Source organism: Polypterus senegalus, chromosome 11 (assembly GCF_016835505.1).
Source record: "Polypterus senegalus isolate Bchr_013 chromosome 11, ASM1683550v1, whole genome shotgun sequence".
Lineage (NCBI taxonomy): Eukaryota > Metazoa > Chordata > Cladistia > Polypteriformes > Polypteridae > Polypterus > Polypterus senegalus.
This window is the reverse complement of record NC_053164.1, coordinates 89,070,890-89,092,777: the sequence shown is the minus strand read 5'-3', so window position 1 is coordinate 89,092,777 and position 21,888 is coordinate 89,070,890. Positions and strand designations below refer to the sequence as shown.

The 21,888-nt window shown below is 35.4% G+C and overlaps 1 protein-coding gene across 1 annotated transcript; it reads right to left on the bottom strand.

The window, feature by feature from the left end:
• Positions 1–7,614: 7,614 nt before the first annotated feature.
• nit1 (nitrilase 1) lies at positions 7,615–21,536 on the bottom strand. The gene is made up of 6 exons (XM_039769216.1): positions 21,163–21,536; positions 17,599–17,850; positions 14,714–14,817; positions 13,915–14,051; positions 11,077–11,202; positions 7,615–8,445 (listed from the first exon to the last, which is right to left on the bottom strand). The coding sequence occupies exons 1-6, from the start codon at positions 21,246–21,248 to the stop codon at positions 8,173–8,175; spliced, it is 978 nt and encodes a 325-aa protein (XP_039625150.1). The 5' UTR covers positions 21,249–21,536; the 3' UTR covers positions 7,615–8,172.
• Between the last annotated feature and the right edge of the window lie 352 nt (positions 21,537–21,888).

Below are 21,888 nucleotides of genomic sequence, written 5' to 3'. Positions count from 1 at the left end.
TGAGTGGCAAAAGTATGTGAACCTTTGCTTTCAATATCTGGTGTGACCCCCCTTTGTTTCCGGTAACTTTTGATCATTCCTGCACACCGGCTTGGAGGAATTTTAGCCCATTCCTCTGTACAAAACAGTTTCAACTCTGGGATGTTGGTTGGTTTCCTCACATTAACTGCTCGCTTCAGGTCCTTTCACAACATTTCGATTGGATTAAGGTCAGGACCGACTTTGCCATTCCAAAACATTAACTTTATTCTCTTTTAACCATTCTTTGGTAGAATGACTTGTGTGCTTAGGGTCGTTGTCTTGCTGCATGACCCACCTTCTCTTGAGATTCAGTTCATGGACAGATGTCCTAACATTTTCCTTTAGAATTCTCTGATATAATTCAGAATTCATTGTTCCATCAATGAAGGCAAGCTGTCCTGGCCCAGATGCAGCAAAACAGGCCCAAACCATGATACTACCACCACCATGTTTCACAGATGGGATAAGGTTTTTATGCTGGAATGCAGGGTTTTCCTTTCTCCAAACATAACGCTTTTCATTTAAACCAAAAAGTTCTACTTTGGTCTCATCCGTCCACAAAACATTCTTCTAATAGCTTTCTGGTTTGTCCACGTGATCTTTAGCAAACTGCAGACGAGCAGCAATGTATTTTTTGAATAGCAGTGACTTTCTCCTTGCTACCCTGCCATGCGCACCATTGTTGTTCAGTGTTCTCCTGATGGTGGACTCATGAACATGAACATTAGCCAATGTGAGAGAGGCCTTTAGTTGCTTAGAAGTCACCCTGGGGTCTTTTGTGACTTCTCCAACTATTACACGCCTTGCTCTTGGAGTGATCTTTGTTGGTCGACCACTCCTGGGAATGGTAACAATGGTCTTGAATTTTCTCCATTTGTACACAATCTGTTTGACTGTGGATTGGTGGAGTTCAAACTCTTTAGAGATGGTTTTGTAACCTTTTCCAGCCTGATGAGCATCAACAACTTTTTTTCTGAGGTCCTCAGAAATCTCCTTTGTTCGTGCCAAGATACACTTCCACAGATGTGTTGTGAAGGGCAGACTTTGATAGATCCCTGTTCTTTAAATAACACAGGGTGCCCACTCACACCTGATTGTCATCCCATTGATTGAAAACACCTGACTCTAATTTCACCTTCAAACTAACTGCTAATCCTAGAGGTTCACATACTTTTGCCACTCACAAATACGTAATATTCGATCATTTTCCTTGCTAAATAAAAGATGTTTTACGTCATATTTATGCAGAAATATAGACAATTCTAAAGAGTTCACAAACTTTCAAGCACAACTGTACAATTTAAAAGAAATAAGATAACCCAGTCCCTTAATAAAAAACTTGGTTTCTTTATGGCAATGGAGGTCTGGATAGTGGAGTGTCCTCAAGGGCTCAGTGAAAGATAGACTTCACAAAGCTACTTCCCGATCTCTCACTTCATGAGCTAGATCAGAAGTGACTCTAAAAGGGAGTTTAAGGCATTGAGTCTAGTGTCAAGAGATGAGCTGGGGTGGCTACTCATTGCTGGGAGAAGTCATACCCTGACTTTAAAAGGGAGAGGGAGAGGGAGAGAGACGGAGATGGAAGGCGAGTAGGAGAGCTTTCTGGTACATGTAAGGTGGAGGTAATCATGGAGTTGAAGTAAGTTAATGCTAACTGTCGTTTCTGGCGAGGCAGGCAAGTGGATGATCCATTCCATCAGCTAGACAGGGGTAAAGATGTGTTCCAGCAGGGTTCTGACTATCTTAGGTTTACTTGTACTTTTTGCTCTTCTTGTGTTTACTTGTCAATTACATGTTTGTCAGTTAAAAAAAATCTTTTTATACTTGTGTCCTCCTTGGTGTTATTTTGGCTGAATTGGGTTGCCACAAGGGCCCTTTTCTATCACAACTGGTTTTCACATTCCAGCAAGACTGTATCAATCACTATGATTATTTTTCATAACTTCTCACATTCAAAACTTCCTTATTCACCTATCCAAGATCAGCTAATGCATAGTGTTTTTCAGAACACTGCTACACAAATCACTCCATCGTTCTTGCTTATTCTTTCATTTTCTGCTTAGGTTAAAGTTTCCTTTCATAAATTATTTCCAATGAAACTCTTGAAATGTGTCAATTGTCTGTGATTCCAGTAAAAGACAGCTTTGCTAATTCAGTATTTATTTTAGTTCTTACTCATCTGTTTGTTTATTTGTGTCTAAATTTACCAGCTGATGCATTGGTTCTCCCTTTTCAAAACTCATTGGAAAAATGCAGTTTGCACTAATCGAGGCCTACATGAATATACCATTGATACACAAAAGGAAATAAATTAGCAAATCCCATAAATTACTCAAAACTAAACATCTTAATATGAACAGTGTTATTCTAGTGTATTTTTAATTTATACACAGGTATGCAATAATAAAATCAGCATTAGCATTAACATCCAGCTGTCCTGTGTGAAGGTGCTCTTCTGCCTTCCCAGTGTCCTTTCTATGGTATGTGTACAAGTTCGTCTAGAAACTAAAAAGACATAAGTAGCAAATGGTTCCTGTAATATTTACAGGTCCACTAGCTATTTTAATGGCAATGAGGGTGTTGCTCTCTGGAATCTGAATATGTATGTCCAAATGATGGCAAACAACGACCTTTACTTTACATATCCTCTTTACATACTGTAGTTGACCTCATCCCAAGATGCTTTAAAGGTACACAGCTAGATGAGCGTAAGGAAACAATCAACCGTAGCCACGATGTAAAAGCTGGACATATGACATGCAAGTAAGAATTTCTCTGTACATGTACCAATAATGACTTGAACTATAAAGCAGATTTAACGTAAAATGCCACAGTTTCTTCAGGTGTTTCAGTTCCTTGTCTGGGGTTGGGTAGTCAACTATTGACCTTTTTGAGCAACTCCAGTCCAGGTTTTGAAAAGCTGTCAATGCCAAAACTGCTTTGGTCCAAGAAGTAAATTATTAGCTGTTGAAATGGTTTGCCTGTTACCTGTCAAACTGTGGTTAGGTTTGTTTTGTAAATGCTTTTTTTTTGGTCCATTGCCTCCTGAATCACTGGTAAAAGAAAAACCTCATATTATGATATACTGTTCAACTTGTTTTGATGTCTAATAAGCAAGGCTTCAAGCTTTTTGGAGTGTACCCCTAACCCTCTAGACCCAAAAAAACTCTAATTTTAGGGCCATTTTTGGAGTTTATTTTGTGAAGGAAATTAAACTTTTAATATAAAGTTTAAACCAAAAGGTGTCCTCAGCAAAAATGATCAGAAGGACTTGAAGTTGTGCATGTTACATCAGTTGACCCCAGGGGTCCACCCCCCCTAATGGGACACAAAGAGTAAAAGTTCCTTTTCGCAAAATTTAAAAAAAAAAAAAAAAAGGACCACTGATGTAGGCATGTGGAATGTCATACTATTCAAATTATAATATTTTTTACAGTTAATTCTTTTCTCGAGGTCCTACACCTCTAACAGCCACTGCCAGAATTTTAAAAATGAGAAATTTCAAACATAAGTATGTGGAATATCATTTTAAACTATTTCAAGTTCAGTGATTTTTAATATTGTGTTATTTTTAGTCCTTTACTAGGTACAGTGCATCTGGAAAGTATTCACAGCGCATCACTTTTTCCACATTTTGTTATGTTACGGCCTTATTCCAAAATGGATTAAATTCATTTTTTTCCCCTCAGAATTCTACACACAACACCCCATAATGACAACATGAAAAAAGTTTACTTGAGGTTTTGCAAATTTATTAAAAATAAAAAAACTGAGAAATCCCATGTACATAAGTATTCACAGCCTTTGCTCGATACTTTGTCGATGCACCTTTGACAGCAATTACAGCCTCAAGTCTTTTTGAATTTGATGCCACAAGCTTGGCACACCTATCCTTGGCCAGTTTCGCCCATTCCTCTTTGCAGCACCTCTCAAGCTCCATCAGGTTGGATGGGAAGCGTTGGTGCACAGCCATTTTAAGATCTATCCAGAAATGTTCAATTGGATTCAAGTCTGTGCTCTGGTTGGGTCACTCAAGGACATTCACAGAGTTGTCCTGAAGCCACTCTTTTGATATCTTGGCTGTGTGCTTAGGGTCGTTGTCCTGCTGAAAGATGAACCGTCGCCCCGGTCCAAGGTCAAGAGCACTCTGAAGCAGGTTTTTACCCAGGATGTCTCTGTACATTGCTGCAGTCATCTTTCTCTTTATCCTGACTAGTCTCCCAGTTCCTGCTACTGAAAAACATCCCCACAGCATGATGCTGCCACCACCATGCTTCACTGTAGGGATGGTATTGGCCAGGTGATGAGCGGTGCCTGGTTTCATCCAAATGTGATGCCTGGCATTCACACCAAAGAGTTCAATCTTTGTCTCATCAGACCAGAGAATTTTGTTTCTCATGGTCTGAGAGTCCTTCAGGTGCCTTTTGGCAAACTCCAGGTGGGCTGCCATGTGCCTTTTACTAAGGAGTGGCTTCCGTCTGGCCACTCTACCATACAGGCCTGATTGATGGATTGCTGCAGAGATGGTTGTCCTTCTGGAAGGTTCTCCTCTCTCCACAGAGGACCTCTGGAGCTCTGACAGAGTGACAATCAGGTTCTTGGTCACCTCCCTGACTAAGGCCCTTCTCCCTCGATCGCTCAGTTTAGATGGCCGGCCAGCTCTAGGAAAAGTCCTGATGGTTTCGAACTTCTTCCACTTATGGATGATGGAGGCCGCTGTGCTCATTGGGACCTTCAAAGCAGCAGAAATTTTTCTGTAACCTTACCCAGATTTGTGCCTCGAGACAATCCTGTCTCGGAGGTCTACAGACAATTCCTTTGACTTCATGCTTGGTTTGTGCTCTGACATGAACTGTCAACTGTGGGACCTTATATAGACAGGTGTGTGCCTTTCCAAATCATGTCCAATCAACTGAATTTACCACAGGTGGACTCCAATTAAGCTGCAGAAACATCTCAGGGATGATCAGGAAAAACAGGATGGACCTGAGCGCAATTTGAGCTTCATGGCAAAGGCTGTGAATACTTATGTACATGTGATTTCTCAATTTTTTTATTTTTAATACATTTGCAAAAATCTCAAGTAAACTTTTTTCACGTTGTCATTACGGGGTGTTGTGTGTAGAATTCTGAGGAAAAAAATTAATTTAATTAATTTTGGAATAAGGCTGTAACATAACAAAATGTGGAAAAAGTGATGCGCTGTGAATACTTTCCAGATGCACTGTACCTAGTAAAGGATTAAAAATAACACAATATTAAAAATCACTGAACTTGAAATAGTTTAAAATGATATTCCACATACTTATGTTTGAAATTTCTCATTTTTATGAGATGTGGAAAAAGTGATGCGCTGTGAATACTTTCCGGATGCACTGTATCTACCCCACTATGAACCTTTATCAGAGGATGAAAAATACATTTCTAATACAACTGAGAATATTTAGATATTATAATATTTCAAATATAAGATGTAACTATTCTTGTTTATTCTTATGAACACAATGAATCTGGTCAGCTTACATTAATTCATATTTTTCAAATCTGCAACTGTACCTACCTCTCTGCACTATTTTGTTTCTTCTTATAATATGTACTCCATTTTTTGGTGACATTATTCATAAAGTAGGCATACTATTTCATATTTATGCTGATTACATTTTGCTTTATCACACTGTAAATACTTTTACACAATAAGCATTATAAAGATTAATAATACAGATTGCTTTAATTAAATATGTAGAAATCTTTATTGATTCATTTCTTTTTCTAACCTTGTTCTGTATTAAATGTTTTATGCTAACTAATGTCTTTTAAGTTGTTTTTTATTTTATATATTTTTAAGATGAAAAAAATGTCTTAAACCCTGGTAGTGTAAACAAGCACTAAAATACGATCCTTGAATCCATGGAGTACCTAAGGAGAATTAAATTTGGATATGGGAATGACAAGCAAACTCCACACATACAATGAATTAGCTGGGAATCTATGTCAAGTCTCCGGAACAGTGAAACAGTAACATTATTTATTCTACTACTGTGCTATCCTGTACTAATTATTTTGACACAATAAAATCTCATTAAACCCTTAAGTAATGCTAACAATACAAGCTCATTACTTAGACATGACATTAAACCGATTCACAACAAGCAACACATACATTCTCATCAGCACGACCATACACAAACTATAGAAGCAGACACAGGGCATGAGTACTTTGATACTAATATGAATATAAAAATATACTGTTTAACTGATAATTCATTTAGTGCAGGACAGGAAGAGTAATAATGAACAATTTCTGTTTGCTGCCCAGCTGTTAAAAAAGTGCCTAAACAGAAAATCACTTTCATAAAGTTGAAGGGAACTACAGAGGACCAGCAATGCTGCTTTATTTTAAGTCTGTCATTTAAAATTATAAGTCTCCAACCTTGTAGAGGTTAATTGAAACTACAGTATACCTACTATTTATCAACTGCATTTTTTTTCATTTCATTTCTCTATTACAGATTCAGGAGGAGGCAGAGCCTATTATGACAACATTGTATGCATTTCAAGAACCAACCCTGAAAGGAATGTGAGAACTATGTAGGGCACATTTACACACATACCCTCACTTGCCAATCTTAACATGCACAACTTTGGAATGTGGGAGAAATATGAAATACCTAAAGAAAGCCCACACAGGAGAGAACTGGACCAACAAGTTGAAAACAGCAAACTGGAACTGAGAGAGCAACACTAACATAATGCAAAGTTCAGATTAAGTTTATCACATACACGCACTGCATCCTTAGTTACTGAGCTCAAGTACAGACTTCCACATCAGACTGCATCCTGTTTATGAGAAAAAATAGTTACAGGCAACTCTTGCAATGTTGGTTTAACATGAACTTTATAGTTAAGTTCCTCCTTGGTGTTTTGTAAATATGAACATTAACCTCTCATCCAACTGAATGTTCCTTTTGGATTTCAGAGATTCATATATAAAGATACTTAGTTTGTCAAACTGCTTAAAATGTCTACTTCAAACAAAAATCACTGGGTACCCCATGCGTTATCTTTACTATTTTAAATGTAGTCGGTTTCAGAAATAGAAGATTAAAATTGAAATATTCTATACTATGAGTTTCCTGACTCAACAATTATCTATGTGTGTTTCCGAATGAGATTCTTTGGATTATTTTGGATGCTTTTCACATCTCAGAGGTGTGTATTACAGTAATTGGCAAACTCTAAATTGGGCCACTGTGCTAAATGGGTCTGTGGTTATGTGAATAAAGGAGTCCTGCAATGGGTTGAGGACTTATCCTGATAACATCTTGCAATTACACAATGTGGTAAGATAAAATCAGTACAGTATTCTAAAGGCATTAAGCATAATAATGTAAACTTCTACACAAAACTACATTTCCCTTACCTGAACATGGTCAGTCACATAAGCAAGAGGAATTAAGAGCTCAGAAAGTCACTGCAGAAACAATTTTTTGTCATGTCCATCTACCATTATAAGGTTTCTCACAGATCTGGTAAGTATTTACTCTCAAAAACACTTTATGTCTCAAATGAAAAAAATGACAGCAAAACCAAGTCTAAGACACACTGGAACGTCAAGGTGAGCATTTACTCAGAAACACCAAAAACAGTAACAGTGAATTTCCATCTTTGTCACACAACACTGGTAAGACTTATCAAGAAATAATTTAACATATTTAAGAGAATCTTTAGAGCTGTCACAAGTGCTACTGTAAATTACTAATATTTATCTTTATATCAATACCCATTAATACAGTTATACACATTCATACACACATTTATCTGATGGATCATTTGAAATATGTACTGGTAAGTCGATTTCTTTACAGAATACACAGCAGAAATAAGTGAAATAACCTACTGAAATTATAAGAAAGCAAAATGGTGGCACAGTTGAGTTATAGGCTTACACCTGCTATATTGCATTATATGTGGAGACAATGCTCTTTGCTTGCATTAAATTTTCTTAACACGATAAATTACCTTTTTCCAGAAAAATTCAATTGAGTAAAGATGACATTTGAAAGTTAATCCTGGTTGTTTTCTGAGTAATTCCGAAAATTGCATTTGATTATGTCATTTAATGACAACACAAATCCTGTCCAAAATGTTACTTCATAAGTATTGCTTCCAGTCATTGGAGTACAGTTCATTCTCCCGCCTGTGTTTCTGTACAGGCATGTCTGTCCGCACTCTTCTCAGCTTGTTCAAGTCAATTTCTGCCAATGCAAAGCCTGGTTTATCTCCTCCACAGCGTCCAATAATGTCACCCCAAGGATCCACAATTAGGGAATGGCCGTAGGAGGTACGGCTAGAATTGTGCCTGCCTACTTGAGCTGCAGCAATTACAAAAGTCTGTGTCTCAATCGCACGAGCACGAAGTAGAACCTACCCAAGCACAAAACAAATAATGTAAAGTAAGTAAAAGACAATAAAGAAGCCTCAAATCCAAAGCTAAAACCCCAAAAAATGCATCAATAAAAAAATATTAAAATGTGTTAAATAACACTCTTCAATAGATATAACTGCATTTATATTTTAGCAATACAACTGCAATTTTACAGGTCTTTTTAAAATCAAAAATCTAAACCTACCTGGTTTGATCATACCAGAGAATGGAACAGATAAAGATCAAACTCGGTTAACAAAAAATATAGTTTTGATCTGACTTCTTTTTAGACACATGGCTTTTGTTTCTGTCAATAGCAGTATAGGATCAATTTCAAAACCAATGTAAATATAATGAAAGCATCTGAAATACTGAATTTTACTACTGTCTCAAGAAACAGAAATACTTAATGAAATGTTATGATTTAGCAAAGTTACAGATTTCATTTCCATAATCAGGCCCTCTTCTCTGTGGTGTTGTCACAGTTAACTAAACTGGTCATCTTCCTGTACTTCTCCCTATTTAGTTGTCAAGTACAGTCAAAAAGTAATGCTTAAACTTTCATATATTTTTATATTAGGTATCATGTTTGTCTTAAATATTATAATGGTGTATTTCAACAAATTTTAAAATCAGTTAAATATAAATCCTACACAATTACTAATTATTAGCACAGTTTATATCTTAAACATTCTACTTTTTGCTCTGCAACAGAGATTATTACTGAGATTCTGTTCAGATTACAGTTACTCCATCTTCAATAGCATTACTTATATCAGATGATTTCTGCATTTTCCTCAAGTGATCTTAATCTTGGAAAAATGCCACTTTATTTATTTATTTTTTTTTTAGAAAAGTGCAAGAAACGTGTAATTTTTCAGATTGGTCTATTTGTAGAATTATGATGTTAAAGTAAAAGTGGCACAGCATGAAATAGGAAACATTTTTGTTTCTCAAGTTTTGCTTTTTTCCTTAATCACAAGAATTTCGGTAATTCTAATTACTATTATAACACGGAACTGGACAACTGCTACGAATCTGAAGATGAACTCTAGGATGACCACCAAAGTACAGGGAGATTCTAATGGAGAGGGCCCTGAGTTATGATGTGTCATTCACATAATAATGAAACGACAGAAATGAAATAAATACAGTGCAATCATAATCGGTGTTGGAAATGGTTGCCTTCTTTTTGCAAACACAGATCAAGACGGCACTTCATATTGGCAAAGGTATCCGCAAGCATTGTAGGTGTGATGGAAATAATTTCCTGTTTAATGTTTTGCTGTAATTGTTCCAGTGTATGAGGCTTGTTCTTGTACACTTTTCCTTTCAAGTGCTCACCAAAGGAAGAAACCCGGAGGTGACAGGTCTGGGGAACAAGGTGGCCATAGTCCCTTTGAAAAGACCTGATTGCCAAAAAAAGATTCAATTTGTGCCACGCTGCAAACTGACGTGTGACAGGTTGCCTCATCTTGCTGGAAATAACCTTCACTGTTTTTACAGTCATCCAGCTCATTCACAATAAGTCAAAAAGAGTGCAATGCCTCACTCGTTTGTACATTTATCCAGGAATGCTGCGATTTTTATTTTGTTTGGATTGCTTCATTATTAAGACAGTAATACATTATAACTTGGGGCCTCATTTGAATTACCCTATACTTTGGCAGTAAAGAGCTAAAAATTGGTTCTATGATTATGCAAAAAGTTTGGCAAAAGGAATTAATTCTCTTTGACGCATGGGTTGCTGCAAGATGTAGTGCAATGGTGAGATTTTGGAATTATTTTCAAGAAACCAACGGGGTTCTGCTCATCAGGTAAATTCTTACAAATGTTTAAACTTGGTGGTGGTATCAAATGCAAGGCACTTACTAAACAAGTTGTGGAAGTGTCTCTTAATCTGCCTATTAACATAAATAAAACAGTAGAAATTCTTATACAAGTACTGTATAATTTTGAATGATGCATAGGAGTGAGAGTAGGCTGAAAAAATGGAATGTTATACAAAGCTGGAAAAGACCGAGATCAGAATCAGGTAGGTATGCAGAAGAACATAAAGAGTGAGGAAGACAAAATGTTACAAGAGAGATAAGATGTACAGGGAGGAAATAAGTGATGTAGTCAAGAAGAAAAATACAGTTGAGTGGAGGTGGAATGGTTTAGGCCAAAAGGAAGCCCAATGGCTATATGACTGGAAGTGATATAACAAAAACATTTATTTCTATAGCATATTTTCAAGTGCTTTACAAGGTGTAAAAGAAATAGTAACAAGAAAAAAATTAATTTAATTAGGTAAGAATAATAATAAATAAGTAACAAAAATAAATGAATATGAGCTTAAATAACAAAGATACATAATCCATAGAAAGGGTGGATAACATAAGAGTAACTGTCCTCCCCTGAAAGGGCTAACCATGAAAAGAGGAGAAAGTGAATTTGAAGGATAATAGTTGTTAGTCTGATATTAAAAAAACACTAACAAACTTGTGATAAATACAATGAAAATTTTACAACGTTTCTAACAAGAAATAAATCCAAACTTTTAACAAAACGGCCTCAGAAATAAGTTTTATTTAGTGTATAGAACAAAACAGAAATTTAAAGACATTGCGTGAAATTATTTTACTGACCTCCCAATGAGCAGTGCCAGTTGCTAATGTAAAAGCTGAAGGATACGTTAAAATCTCGGCCCCCTGTCGCATAAGAGCCAATGAAAGCTCTGGAAACCGCACATCGTAACAAATAGCCAAGCCAAGCTAGGAAAAAGAAAAAGAAAACATAAAATACTTGAACTAATGAAAGAAAAAGGCTTAACCGATTACTCTCTGAAATACATCAAATGGGAGGTTGAGATGACCATAACTAAATACTATATTTTCATTTCACAGTAACAATTTCTGAAAGCCATTCCAACAACTACATTTCATCTGGTTTTAAAAAGCCAGTGCTAAAAAAACAGAAGCCACACTTACACATTTTGTGTGGCTGGTCAGAGTTTGATGGAGTCAAACTAACTAATTAAATCTGGCATTTATCTTTATAGCAGGACTGTGAGTTGTAAAAACTGGTCATCAGTGTCACTTCAGCTAGACTAGTGGCAAAAGCATTGGAACTGATCAGGAATAATTCAATGGGATCTATAGCTAGTGGTAGTAAAGTATTACTTTTACTTTTTAGAGTAGCTTTTGGTAATGATACTTATTTTTACTTGAAGAAAAAATGTGATTTTATCCATTATATTTGTGTCACCATTGTTACTGTTCCATTTTACTTTATTGTTGAAACGTTTTCCTTATGGTCAGCTGGCTTATTCTGTGGATTTCTTTGATTATTTTCAGTTATCAGTCAGTTTAGCCTTCTAGTACAGATAGCCAATAGCTAAGCGTATCGCTTTCTGATAACTTATTATGTGATTTCATTGGTCGTAACTGGCTATCAGTCACAGTTGTCCTGTTAACAGGCAGCAAGTTGACCAAATACATGCTACCTATTTTTATGGAAGATCGAATCTTGGAGAAATTGCTGGAGTAACCTGAGTAAACACCCCTGGCCTTCAATTTAGTGGACTAAAAAAGGGGAATGAGAAAAGAAAAAAAAAAACTTTTATATTAACTACATCTTTATATGTCAAATGATACAGACGTTGTAGGATAGAGCAAATTAACTCCACTTCCAAGTTACAAAAACACATGGCTCTAAGTGGTTGCTTCTCTCCTGTTCAGAAGATAACCTACCAACTTATTCTGTAGGTAGACTAGTATCAATCTTAGCCCTGGAACATCACAAACTCTCTAGCTATACTAGACAACATTCATTTTTGTAAAACACTTAAAGATTTCAAGTCAATCTGATTTTGATATCCTAAATAAATTTGTACTTCTATAATTACTAATATCTAGAAATCAAAATAGCTGTACTAATTAAGTAAAAAAGATCATTATGTTTCTTAGTGTGTGGATCAGAATACAATAGTTAGCTATCCTTAAATTACCATCTAAAGATGACTGTATGTTAAACAAGGCACTTTCAAGTCTGTTAGTTCTGAAATGCTGAAGGATACGGTCTTAGTTGCACAAACGTTTGCCTTTTGAAAAAATTTATAAGTACAGTAGTTTAAAAACTAGTTAGTTTGTATTATATAAATAAAACTGTATTTAAAATCTTTAAAAAATATATTTTTATTTTTTTTTCACTTTAGCTATTTTAGTTTAATTGGATATAGCAGAAACTACCAAAGATTTTTTGACTTATTTTAGTAGTTTTATTTTTGCTTCAGTTCACGTATTTTGCTTGTAAGGCATTGTATACTTGCTTTTTTCTTACTTTGACTTGAAAACAGTGTGCCTGTGAATTACTATACCAGGCAAGATTCCTGGTTATACAAACTCATGAAGAAATCCGGCTTGTGACTTGAGTGGGTCTTAGCTTGAAAAGACAAAAACAAATATTCATCCATTGCAATAAAACTTAAAATAAACTTAAATTTCTGTGAAATACAGCAATGGAATCAAGCTGCCACTGTAATTCAGTGTTAAAATGTATGCATAAGATGGAAAACTCCAGTGTACCTTTAAAACATAACTTGCATATTTTTGTGTGTTTAATTCAGATTACACACTTCTATCGTTTACCTTTGTCAAAAATAAAAATAACAATTAAGTATTTTATTTATTAACCCTTTCTTAACTGAAACTGGAAGGCATAACTAAACGTTGAGGTCTTACTTTCTGATTCTATAGAACAATCATAATATTTGCAATAATTATGCATGAATAAGTCACTGACCAAAAATACTAAAACAAACAAAAAAAGCATTTTCTTGGGAATCTTATACAGTTTAATCTCTTCACTTTTATAACTTATTTCATTCACAAAGCTGAAATTTGATGGCAACAGAGGCAAATACCAATTTAACCTTAACAGGAGAACATGAATTGGTTTTGTTTTGAATCGAGTGTGTTCATTCAGCACACTGTTTGTACTCATTGTTAAAAAAAAAAAAAAAGAGCAGCAAAATAATTTGTCTTCCAGAACTGACTATTTTTAACTACACACGAAACCAATAAACTTAATTACCAAAACCTATCTTGGTTACATCACGCTCAAGGCAGGAAACACCTCAAAGTCAAATATAATTCCATCCCTGGATACACTTGTACACAAACCCACATTCACAAAAAAAGACCATTTTAGAGTCAACAGCTAAACAAACAAAAGTTATCATTGGGATTTGGAAGGACTACCAAGAAAAAACAGATATGGACATAAAGTAAAAGTGCACACTCCATGCTGACATTGGGACAGAAGCTGAAAGTAGGCCTTTGCATCTATGGCGTAGCAGCAGTAATTACTGTTCTACAAGTACAGTATATGAATGAACAGATGGATGGATACTCTTGATCTTCCCCCTATTTTTGCTCAAAGATATAATACTAAGATTATTAAAATTCACTCTTAATAAACTTTACCTTGCCAATTGGTGTCTCTAGGGGTTCAAGTATTTTTGGCCCTGGAATAGTGAAGGCACTTTCTCTCAGTGACACTTTTTTCTCAGGTAGTTCCACATCAAATAGATGACACTTTCGATACACTGCCATGATAGTCCCTGAAAAAAGAAGTTCCATTTTAGTAACACACCACATTTTTCACTGGGTTCAATGACTCCTGATGTTAATATCACTATATGTTTATGTCCAAAAACAAAATAAGCAACTTCAGTTATTTTACTAGTTTGAAAGAATTTTTAAAATGTAAGCATGTTTAACAAACTCAAAAATACAACAGAACTCAAATTACCCAACATAAAAGACCAACGATAGCCTATAGGCAAATATGTGATAATATGAAATATTAATAGCAAATCTAAATGATACAGATTGAGAGAAATATACAGCGCCTTCAGAAAGTATTCAAACCCCTTTCACTTTTTACACAAAGTGAAAAGAGTATTTAAGGAATTTTTCAAATCTATTAAAAATAAAAAAAACTGAATTACAATGACATAAGTATTCAGACCCTTTACTATAACACTTAAAATGTGGCTAAGGTTCATCCCATTCTATTTACCATAGTGGAGATGTTTCGACACCTTGCCTGAAGTCCACCTGTGGTCTATTCAATTTATTGCACATGATTTGTAAAGGCACACAGTTGTCTGTAGAAGGTTTCAACCTGACAATGTGTATCAGAGCAAAAAACAAGTCATGAGTGTGAAGGAAATGCCTGAATAGTGTAACGACAGGTGATGGGAAAGCTACAAAAACTTACCTTCAGAGCTGATGATCACATGACTGTTATAGATTCTTCGATCTGTCTCCCATGCATGCCCTCGTTCATGAAATCCACCAAGGGAAACCCAGATTCCTAGGTCCCTGAAAAGAGGTTACACACAACATTTATAATGCAAGAAATTTCCCATTTAAATAGTGAAAAGAGTCATACTTAAGAAGCAGGAGTAGAGAATGTGTTTCAAGATGTCAACAATGATGCATATTATGCCTGTATCAGCTAGCCTGAATATCAAATACAGGTTTAAAAATGAACATTTTAAAGAAGTACTAAAAACCACACACTATCAAAAGAACAACTTGTGTCCTGTTGGTGTGCCAAAAATGTAATATATCTTTATTTTTTGCATATCCTTTTGTTGAGCTTTTAAACAGCAAAACATTATAATACAATATTATAATGTAAAAAATAATTTCTTCCACCAACATCAAATATGACAAAGCAATGAGAAAAGAAATCCAAGGTACTAGGTACTGAAGAACAGGAGCTGCATCTCACTAGACTACCGGGCTCTGTAGAATAACTATGTGGATTTCCACCGAGTACCATTTAATTTTTTCAGTTTTGGATTTTATTACATGTCTCTTTGTTACTGAGAAGTGAAGAGAAGCACTAGGTTTTTCCAAATAATTTAAGATTACTCAACACGTTAGAAATGTGACAATGGCCAATACATTTCAATAATCTTTGAAAATCTAAAGGCCTCCAACAGCACAGTAAAGCTAAATGCTAACTAGATTCTAAGTTGAGTGCAAGGCCAAACTACTGTATAGTATACACAGAAGGGAGCCTCGTGCTAACAGGCACCTTTGACAGGTGAGATCTAGTCCTGATTTAGGCAGTCTGAGCTTAAAGGTGAATACTATGTATGATTTTGAATATTATTAGTCTATGTCTGACAAATTCATATTTAATGCATTCGTTGAGAAACAGCCTTCTATTCAATGCCTGAGATTGTGAAAATGAGCTCTTTCTCCCAACGCAGTTTTTTCTTGGCAAAAGGCGACCAGTTTTACACATGTCGGTATGACCTATACATGATTTTTTTGTTTGAAGGCTTGTTTACTAAGAATTAATGTATGGTAAATAAGGGTACACATTTTAGGAAAATACCTTTCGTTATAATACACAATATTTCCGTTTTGCAAGTAATACAATGATTCTGCAGCAAGTTATATGTCCAAAGGACGAAAAATGGTGACTATAAGGGTTTTAATGCCTAGCTCATACCAGAAACTAAAGGACTGTTAATTGGTTACAGTTATAAAAATCATTTGCCCAAAAGCACTAAAAAACATTTTGAGAAGAACCTTGTAGCTGGGATACCCTTTGTTAAAAGTTACTATGGCTTCTTTTTCATGCCAGTTTCCACTAGATTATTTACTCTAAATTTGGCAAGCATGTGCCCTTCGATAGATTGGCATTGTACCCATCAGTCGCTCCCGCCTTCCACCTGAAAAGCTGTTGAAAAAGTTTCTGACTCCTAGCCACACTGCAATGGAGAAGGTCGGCTCAGATATATGTCTATAAATATGCTGCTGAATGTTTAATGCTCTCCTAAAACTAGAGTGAATATTTCACTCTTCTATGTACTGCGCTTTAATGCAAAATGGACTAAAGAATTTTCAAGCATTTTAAATTACTGAAATATTGTAATACATTAACTAAAACTATTTACAGTATATAAAGTGTACATTGTGATACAAACATGAGACTTGTGTATTTTAAATTGGCAAGTAAATAATGGCACCGTGAAACATATCAGGTTAAAGTCTACAACAGCAGCTCAAGGGACGTTTCTTTGGGAACGAGAAATCATGGCAAATGGTCTTCTTAGTAAATGAAAGTGCTTCATACAAGCATTACTAGGTAATATGGAGAGATACAATTACTAGCACATCTTTGTAAATTGGCCAGCGGCTCAGGGGCATAAAAGGGCATACTGTAACAAATTAGGAAAACATTTAAACTGGTAATGGCTTGATAATTGTTATTTGGTTGTGTCCAGATAACACGCTCCTTATCAGTACCACCTGGCAAAGACAGAAATGGCTCTGTGTCCAGAAGAAGCCCTCACCTGCATACTCCTATTGGTGTTTCCCTACAAACAGTAGATTAATAATCAAATAACTGAACACTCCAAAACATGTCTTCTGTGTCTCCTTGTCCAAAATGGCCAACTGGAAATAAAATTTTATTGATAACTTTATACATGCTTCATTGCTGAACAACATTAATTTTAAAGTCCTGTCTGGTGACACAGCTTGAGCTTTTTGAGCTTCATGTAGAAAAAAAAAATAAAAATTAAAAGGACTGAAAAACTGGGATAAATTATGATTACTGGAAGAACTGTTAATTTACAGGCAAAATGCTTTTGACATGATGACATCAACATTGTGTTATAATAGAATCTTTTTTTATGATGTTAACAATGTAACTTTAATATTGAATAACTGTCAACCCTAAACTGACCTAGAGCTAAGAACTGTGTTATGTCCGGTAATGGGCTGGTTAATCTCTTTCATCCAAAAATAGATTAAGAAAGTCTGAAAATAGAGAGATGGGTGGATGAGCAGGTGAAAAGATGCAAGTATGTTTATAGATAAAAAAGAAACAGCAAACAAAGAGGGCAGCAAGCTATACAACAAAACATCACCTTCAAAATGATACGGGGATTGATGATTCCAGTATATGCTAATGAAAATACTGGCATCTTTCTAGGCATCATTTCTAAAAATATAGAAAACCTTTTAGCTGACTGATGTGTTACCTTTTTCCTGCGACATCTGTTTGTAAGAAAATTTCATGAAACTTACCTTGTCTACCTCTAATCTCTACAATTACAAACATCACTGAACTCTTACCTAGCCATCTGTGAGTAACGTTGAATTGTGTCTCCCTCCAGTGTCTCAGAGAGCTGCAGAGTTTCCTCGCGATTTGTTCCAATGTAATCAAAAGCCTCAGGAAGGAAAACCATGCAGGCTCCATCTTTCTGGGCCTGTTGTACCAGCTGCTGACAAAGACTGAAGTTAACATTCTTGTCAGCTGTAGAGGTCACTTGACACACTGCTGCAATTGGATTACACGAACCTGTAGTCATCAGTGATGAAGACATCCTATACAATGAACAGTTTATGCAAAGAACAGCACAAATATGAATTGCTCATAAAAACAAAACTGTTGCTCTATCTGTAAAATGTACCATTTCTACATAATGTACTTTGTTTAAAATGCAAGTACATCACTCAGGGAGAATAAAAGGCTATTATACTTGAAATGGTGACAATCCATGATGACAAATGAACACAGCAGTGTATCAACATACATTTACAGACTTTAGCTGTAGTTCTATAGCTACATTTTAGCTTACTTTGCTTGTTTTAAACATTAAAATATGGAGATTTAATACAAGTAGTTATTAAAAAGCTTAAAATCTGTTTGAAACATTAAACAAGCCAAATGTCTTGCCTGTATTTTGTCTGCTAGAGTTACCATTCAAAAGAAATATTACAACCTATAGGACACCAATCTGTCAAACTGGTTTGATAAACAAGTTATCCTAAAATCTCATCCAGACATTTCTTAAAAGTTCTCAGATTACCCATCTGACTCAGTTATATAGTTTTGATGATTAATTCCAGATTTCAAGAACTCTATGAGTAAGGATACATTTCTTAATGGTTGTCATTGATACGCTTCTCTTTACTTTCTACTAGCATGCTACAGTAGTGATTGTCAAAGTGAAGTTTTCACAGGCATAAATCAAGCAGTCTTTAAAGTGGCAGTCATCAGGGCAAAGTGAATTTTAAAACGCTCTGACATGTTAGTCTGTTACAAACTTTCTTATGTATTTAAGTATAAAAATCGTGCTGCTGCCAGACATTCACACTGCTAAATTAAGTTCCTTTTGTTAGTTCTATGAAGAAAAAACATGAGTTTCCTAAGTACAATACAAACTTCTACTTCAACTCTATTCCTTCTTGCTCCTCTCCTGTCCAGTTGTTGCTGTTACACTGTGTCTCCTTCCTTCTTTCTAGACACTTCTTCAAACTCGGTCTCTTACTCAAATCCAACCAATCACTGCAACTGCCAAGGACTCTTCTTCAAATTCACATTGATGGCGGCCTGGAGAGCGTGCCTCTGGTCAACACAGCCCTTTAATTACAAGTGACTGCTGACATACACAGCTTCTGCTGCATCAGTGCTTTCTGTTATAATATGTTCATGTCCCAGAGGTTATTATACTGTATATCATATGATTCTGAGACTATGAAAAGTACATTTAAGAATGTTGAATCAGATTATTAATTTTCTTAGCATTAACTGTAATGCTAAGAAGGTAATTTTTGGCAGTAGGTGATCTGCTGGATCATTGACATTGGTAAAGTAATCCTGGGTCCCAGACAGCTTGACAACTACTATGCTAGAGTAAATGGATTCAATACCTAATGAGAAACATTGCACTTAATTAACTTTAATAATGCCTTGGAGTTGTTCTTTTAAGAATATACACAATTCTTTAAGGCAGGGTTTTCAGCTTTAGTCTTGGGGCCACCCTGTGGCTGCAAGTTTTTGCCCCAACCAAATTTTTCCTTATAAATTGGATTCCATTAATTAGGCAGTTTCTGAGTTTTCTATGTTACTCCAGAAACTTCAAGCTGGTTATGTCAAATAATTACTGGATGAGGCAAGCATTTGTATGTGTTAGACAGGTTGCATTAATTTGTTTTATCCTTAATATTATTTGTTAATGTTCATGATATTTAAGATATTATTTGTTATTAGGTGCACAAGTGTATAACAATGACAAAACTGCTCCCCTTTAAAATTATGCATAATTTGTCGAGTGTCCACTCCACTCATTATTAATTTTCAGTATTCCGATACAATTTAGACAGCAAAGAGAAAAAAGTTAATTAAAAAGCAGAAAAAAAAAAAGAATTAAGCACTTAAAGCTACAGCAAGAAATTTTCAATTTCTTATAAATGTAAATCTCACACTGTTGCCACTTTCTAAATTCATAATAAGATATTGAAAGAGGACACCTAATTAAACTGAGATCAGTTAAATATGAAAATGGCCAATTGTGAAATTGTTTGGAATTAAAATCTGCAGTAACTGGGTTGAGTAAGGACTTAACTTAAACAGGGGTTCCTAAAGCTAGTCCTGAGGTACCACTGTGGCTGCGGGTTCTTGTTCCAACCAGTTTCACAGATAAATGGTTCAGTCTTACTTTTAAATTATCAAATTGTTCAGTCTATTTCTACTCTTATTTTACATTTAGAAATGATGCGCTAATATATTTGAATGTAAATAAAATTTACAGATTCACATTTTTACCATACCAATAAATGTTAATGTTCTTCTACCACGTTCTTTTTAATTAACACCTTTTCCTGTGGAGTTCAGTGTATTCAAATACTGATGACTGGAGACAAGCAATGGAAACTGAATAGTAAAGCAAAGCCACTACTTTAGTATAACAATCATTCGTGAGTTCAGCTATACAGTCAGACATGTAATGACTGGAGAAGAACTAGAGCTCAGTTCCTAACGCCGTGAAACAATGATTAGCACTCCAGTGGACTTTAAATAACAAACCGTACACCGGGTATCCTTCTATATAAAAGCGGTCGGGATTGTCCTTCCGTCCCGTGAGTACTACGCAGGCGCGGAGTTTCACACACGCCCCGTCCATTTTGCAATGTACGATGGTATTTGTAGTTTCGTTTTTCCAGGTAAAAGATGATTTTCTACTCCAGACTGTGCGATATTTTCTTCTTCTTTCTTAATATATAAAAGCGGTCGGGATTGTCCTTCTGTCCCATGAGTGGAAAGCGTATCGGTATTCCGCTTATCCCAGACTTACTACTTGCGGTACGAAGTGACATGATGTGAGCAGAGTTCTGGTGCTCCCATCGTTCTCTTGCTTTTGTGCGCGATGCGCTGGAAAAATAGACAAAATTATGTCTCTGGAAATAATTAATGCTGATGGAGTACAAATGCCTCACCGCGTAGTAAATATCAGGGGGGTTCAAAAGGGCGACCTCAATATAGAAAAAAAGTTTAAATTTCATAACAAAAATAACAGAAACTACGAGTATTAAAGTAATACCGCTCAAATGCAATAAAACCAAATTAATGAGTTTGTATAAAATATCAAATTGATCTACATATTGAATTGCCTTAAGAAGTGGTCAACTTAAACGTCGGTCGCCTTAAAAGGCGGGTTAGCTTAGTATAAACCTATCAGTTGAAAAAAGACGCAGTTCCAAAGATGCCCACCACACGCAATCACTTTACAAACAAATATAAAAAGTGTTTGTTTTTTTGTAAAATAAAAATCACATATAGCTCTAGACAAATTGTACACAGCAAATTTATTTACACTGCATACCTAGCACTCTTTTAAATAGCGTGCATCTTACCTCAGCACACTTTTCTGAATATCCTTAAGGTGAAAAGTCGTTGAATGAACCTTTCGAAAGCAGCATCTGCTTATATACAGTAACATCTGTGGTTTGGGAAGTCTGTTAAAATGTAATGAACCCTTTAGTATTGAATGTTATCTGCTATAACGTTACCTCTTCTCCAAATCTCAGCTTGCAAATTAGAGCATGAAGAAATTCACAACCTTTGCTCTTTGTTAAACATTAACATACAAAATGAATGCCTAAGTTAGACAATGATGTTAGAACGGTGTAATACTTAAACTTCGATCAAGGAGCAGGAGATTACTTATTAAATAATACTAAAGGTTATATTTAAATTAGGAGCTACTGGAAAAACAACATTCCACTGCAAAGCCTCTACTATTGTGATGATGTCAAATGCGTCTTTCAACGTTTAGCACGGCCACTCAATTGCCTGAAATCGATATATATATATATAACATTATTAAACATGTTTTTCGAAACTGTTAAGTAAAATTCTTAAAAGTACTGATGTTCCCTTTTTACAATGTCCTATTCTTTTCGCGTTTTCATTACTAAAATATTCATGCGGTAAAAATGATAGAACAAATAATTAATATACACTTTAAAATCATGAGATTATAAATTAGGATAACGGCGCAGTTTTATGCACTTTATTGATTATACTTCATAATCTGAACAGCAAGTCCCCTTATTTTCATTCGGGCAGTTGGTAAAACA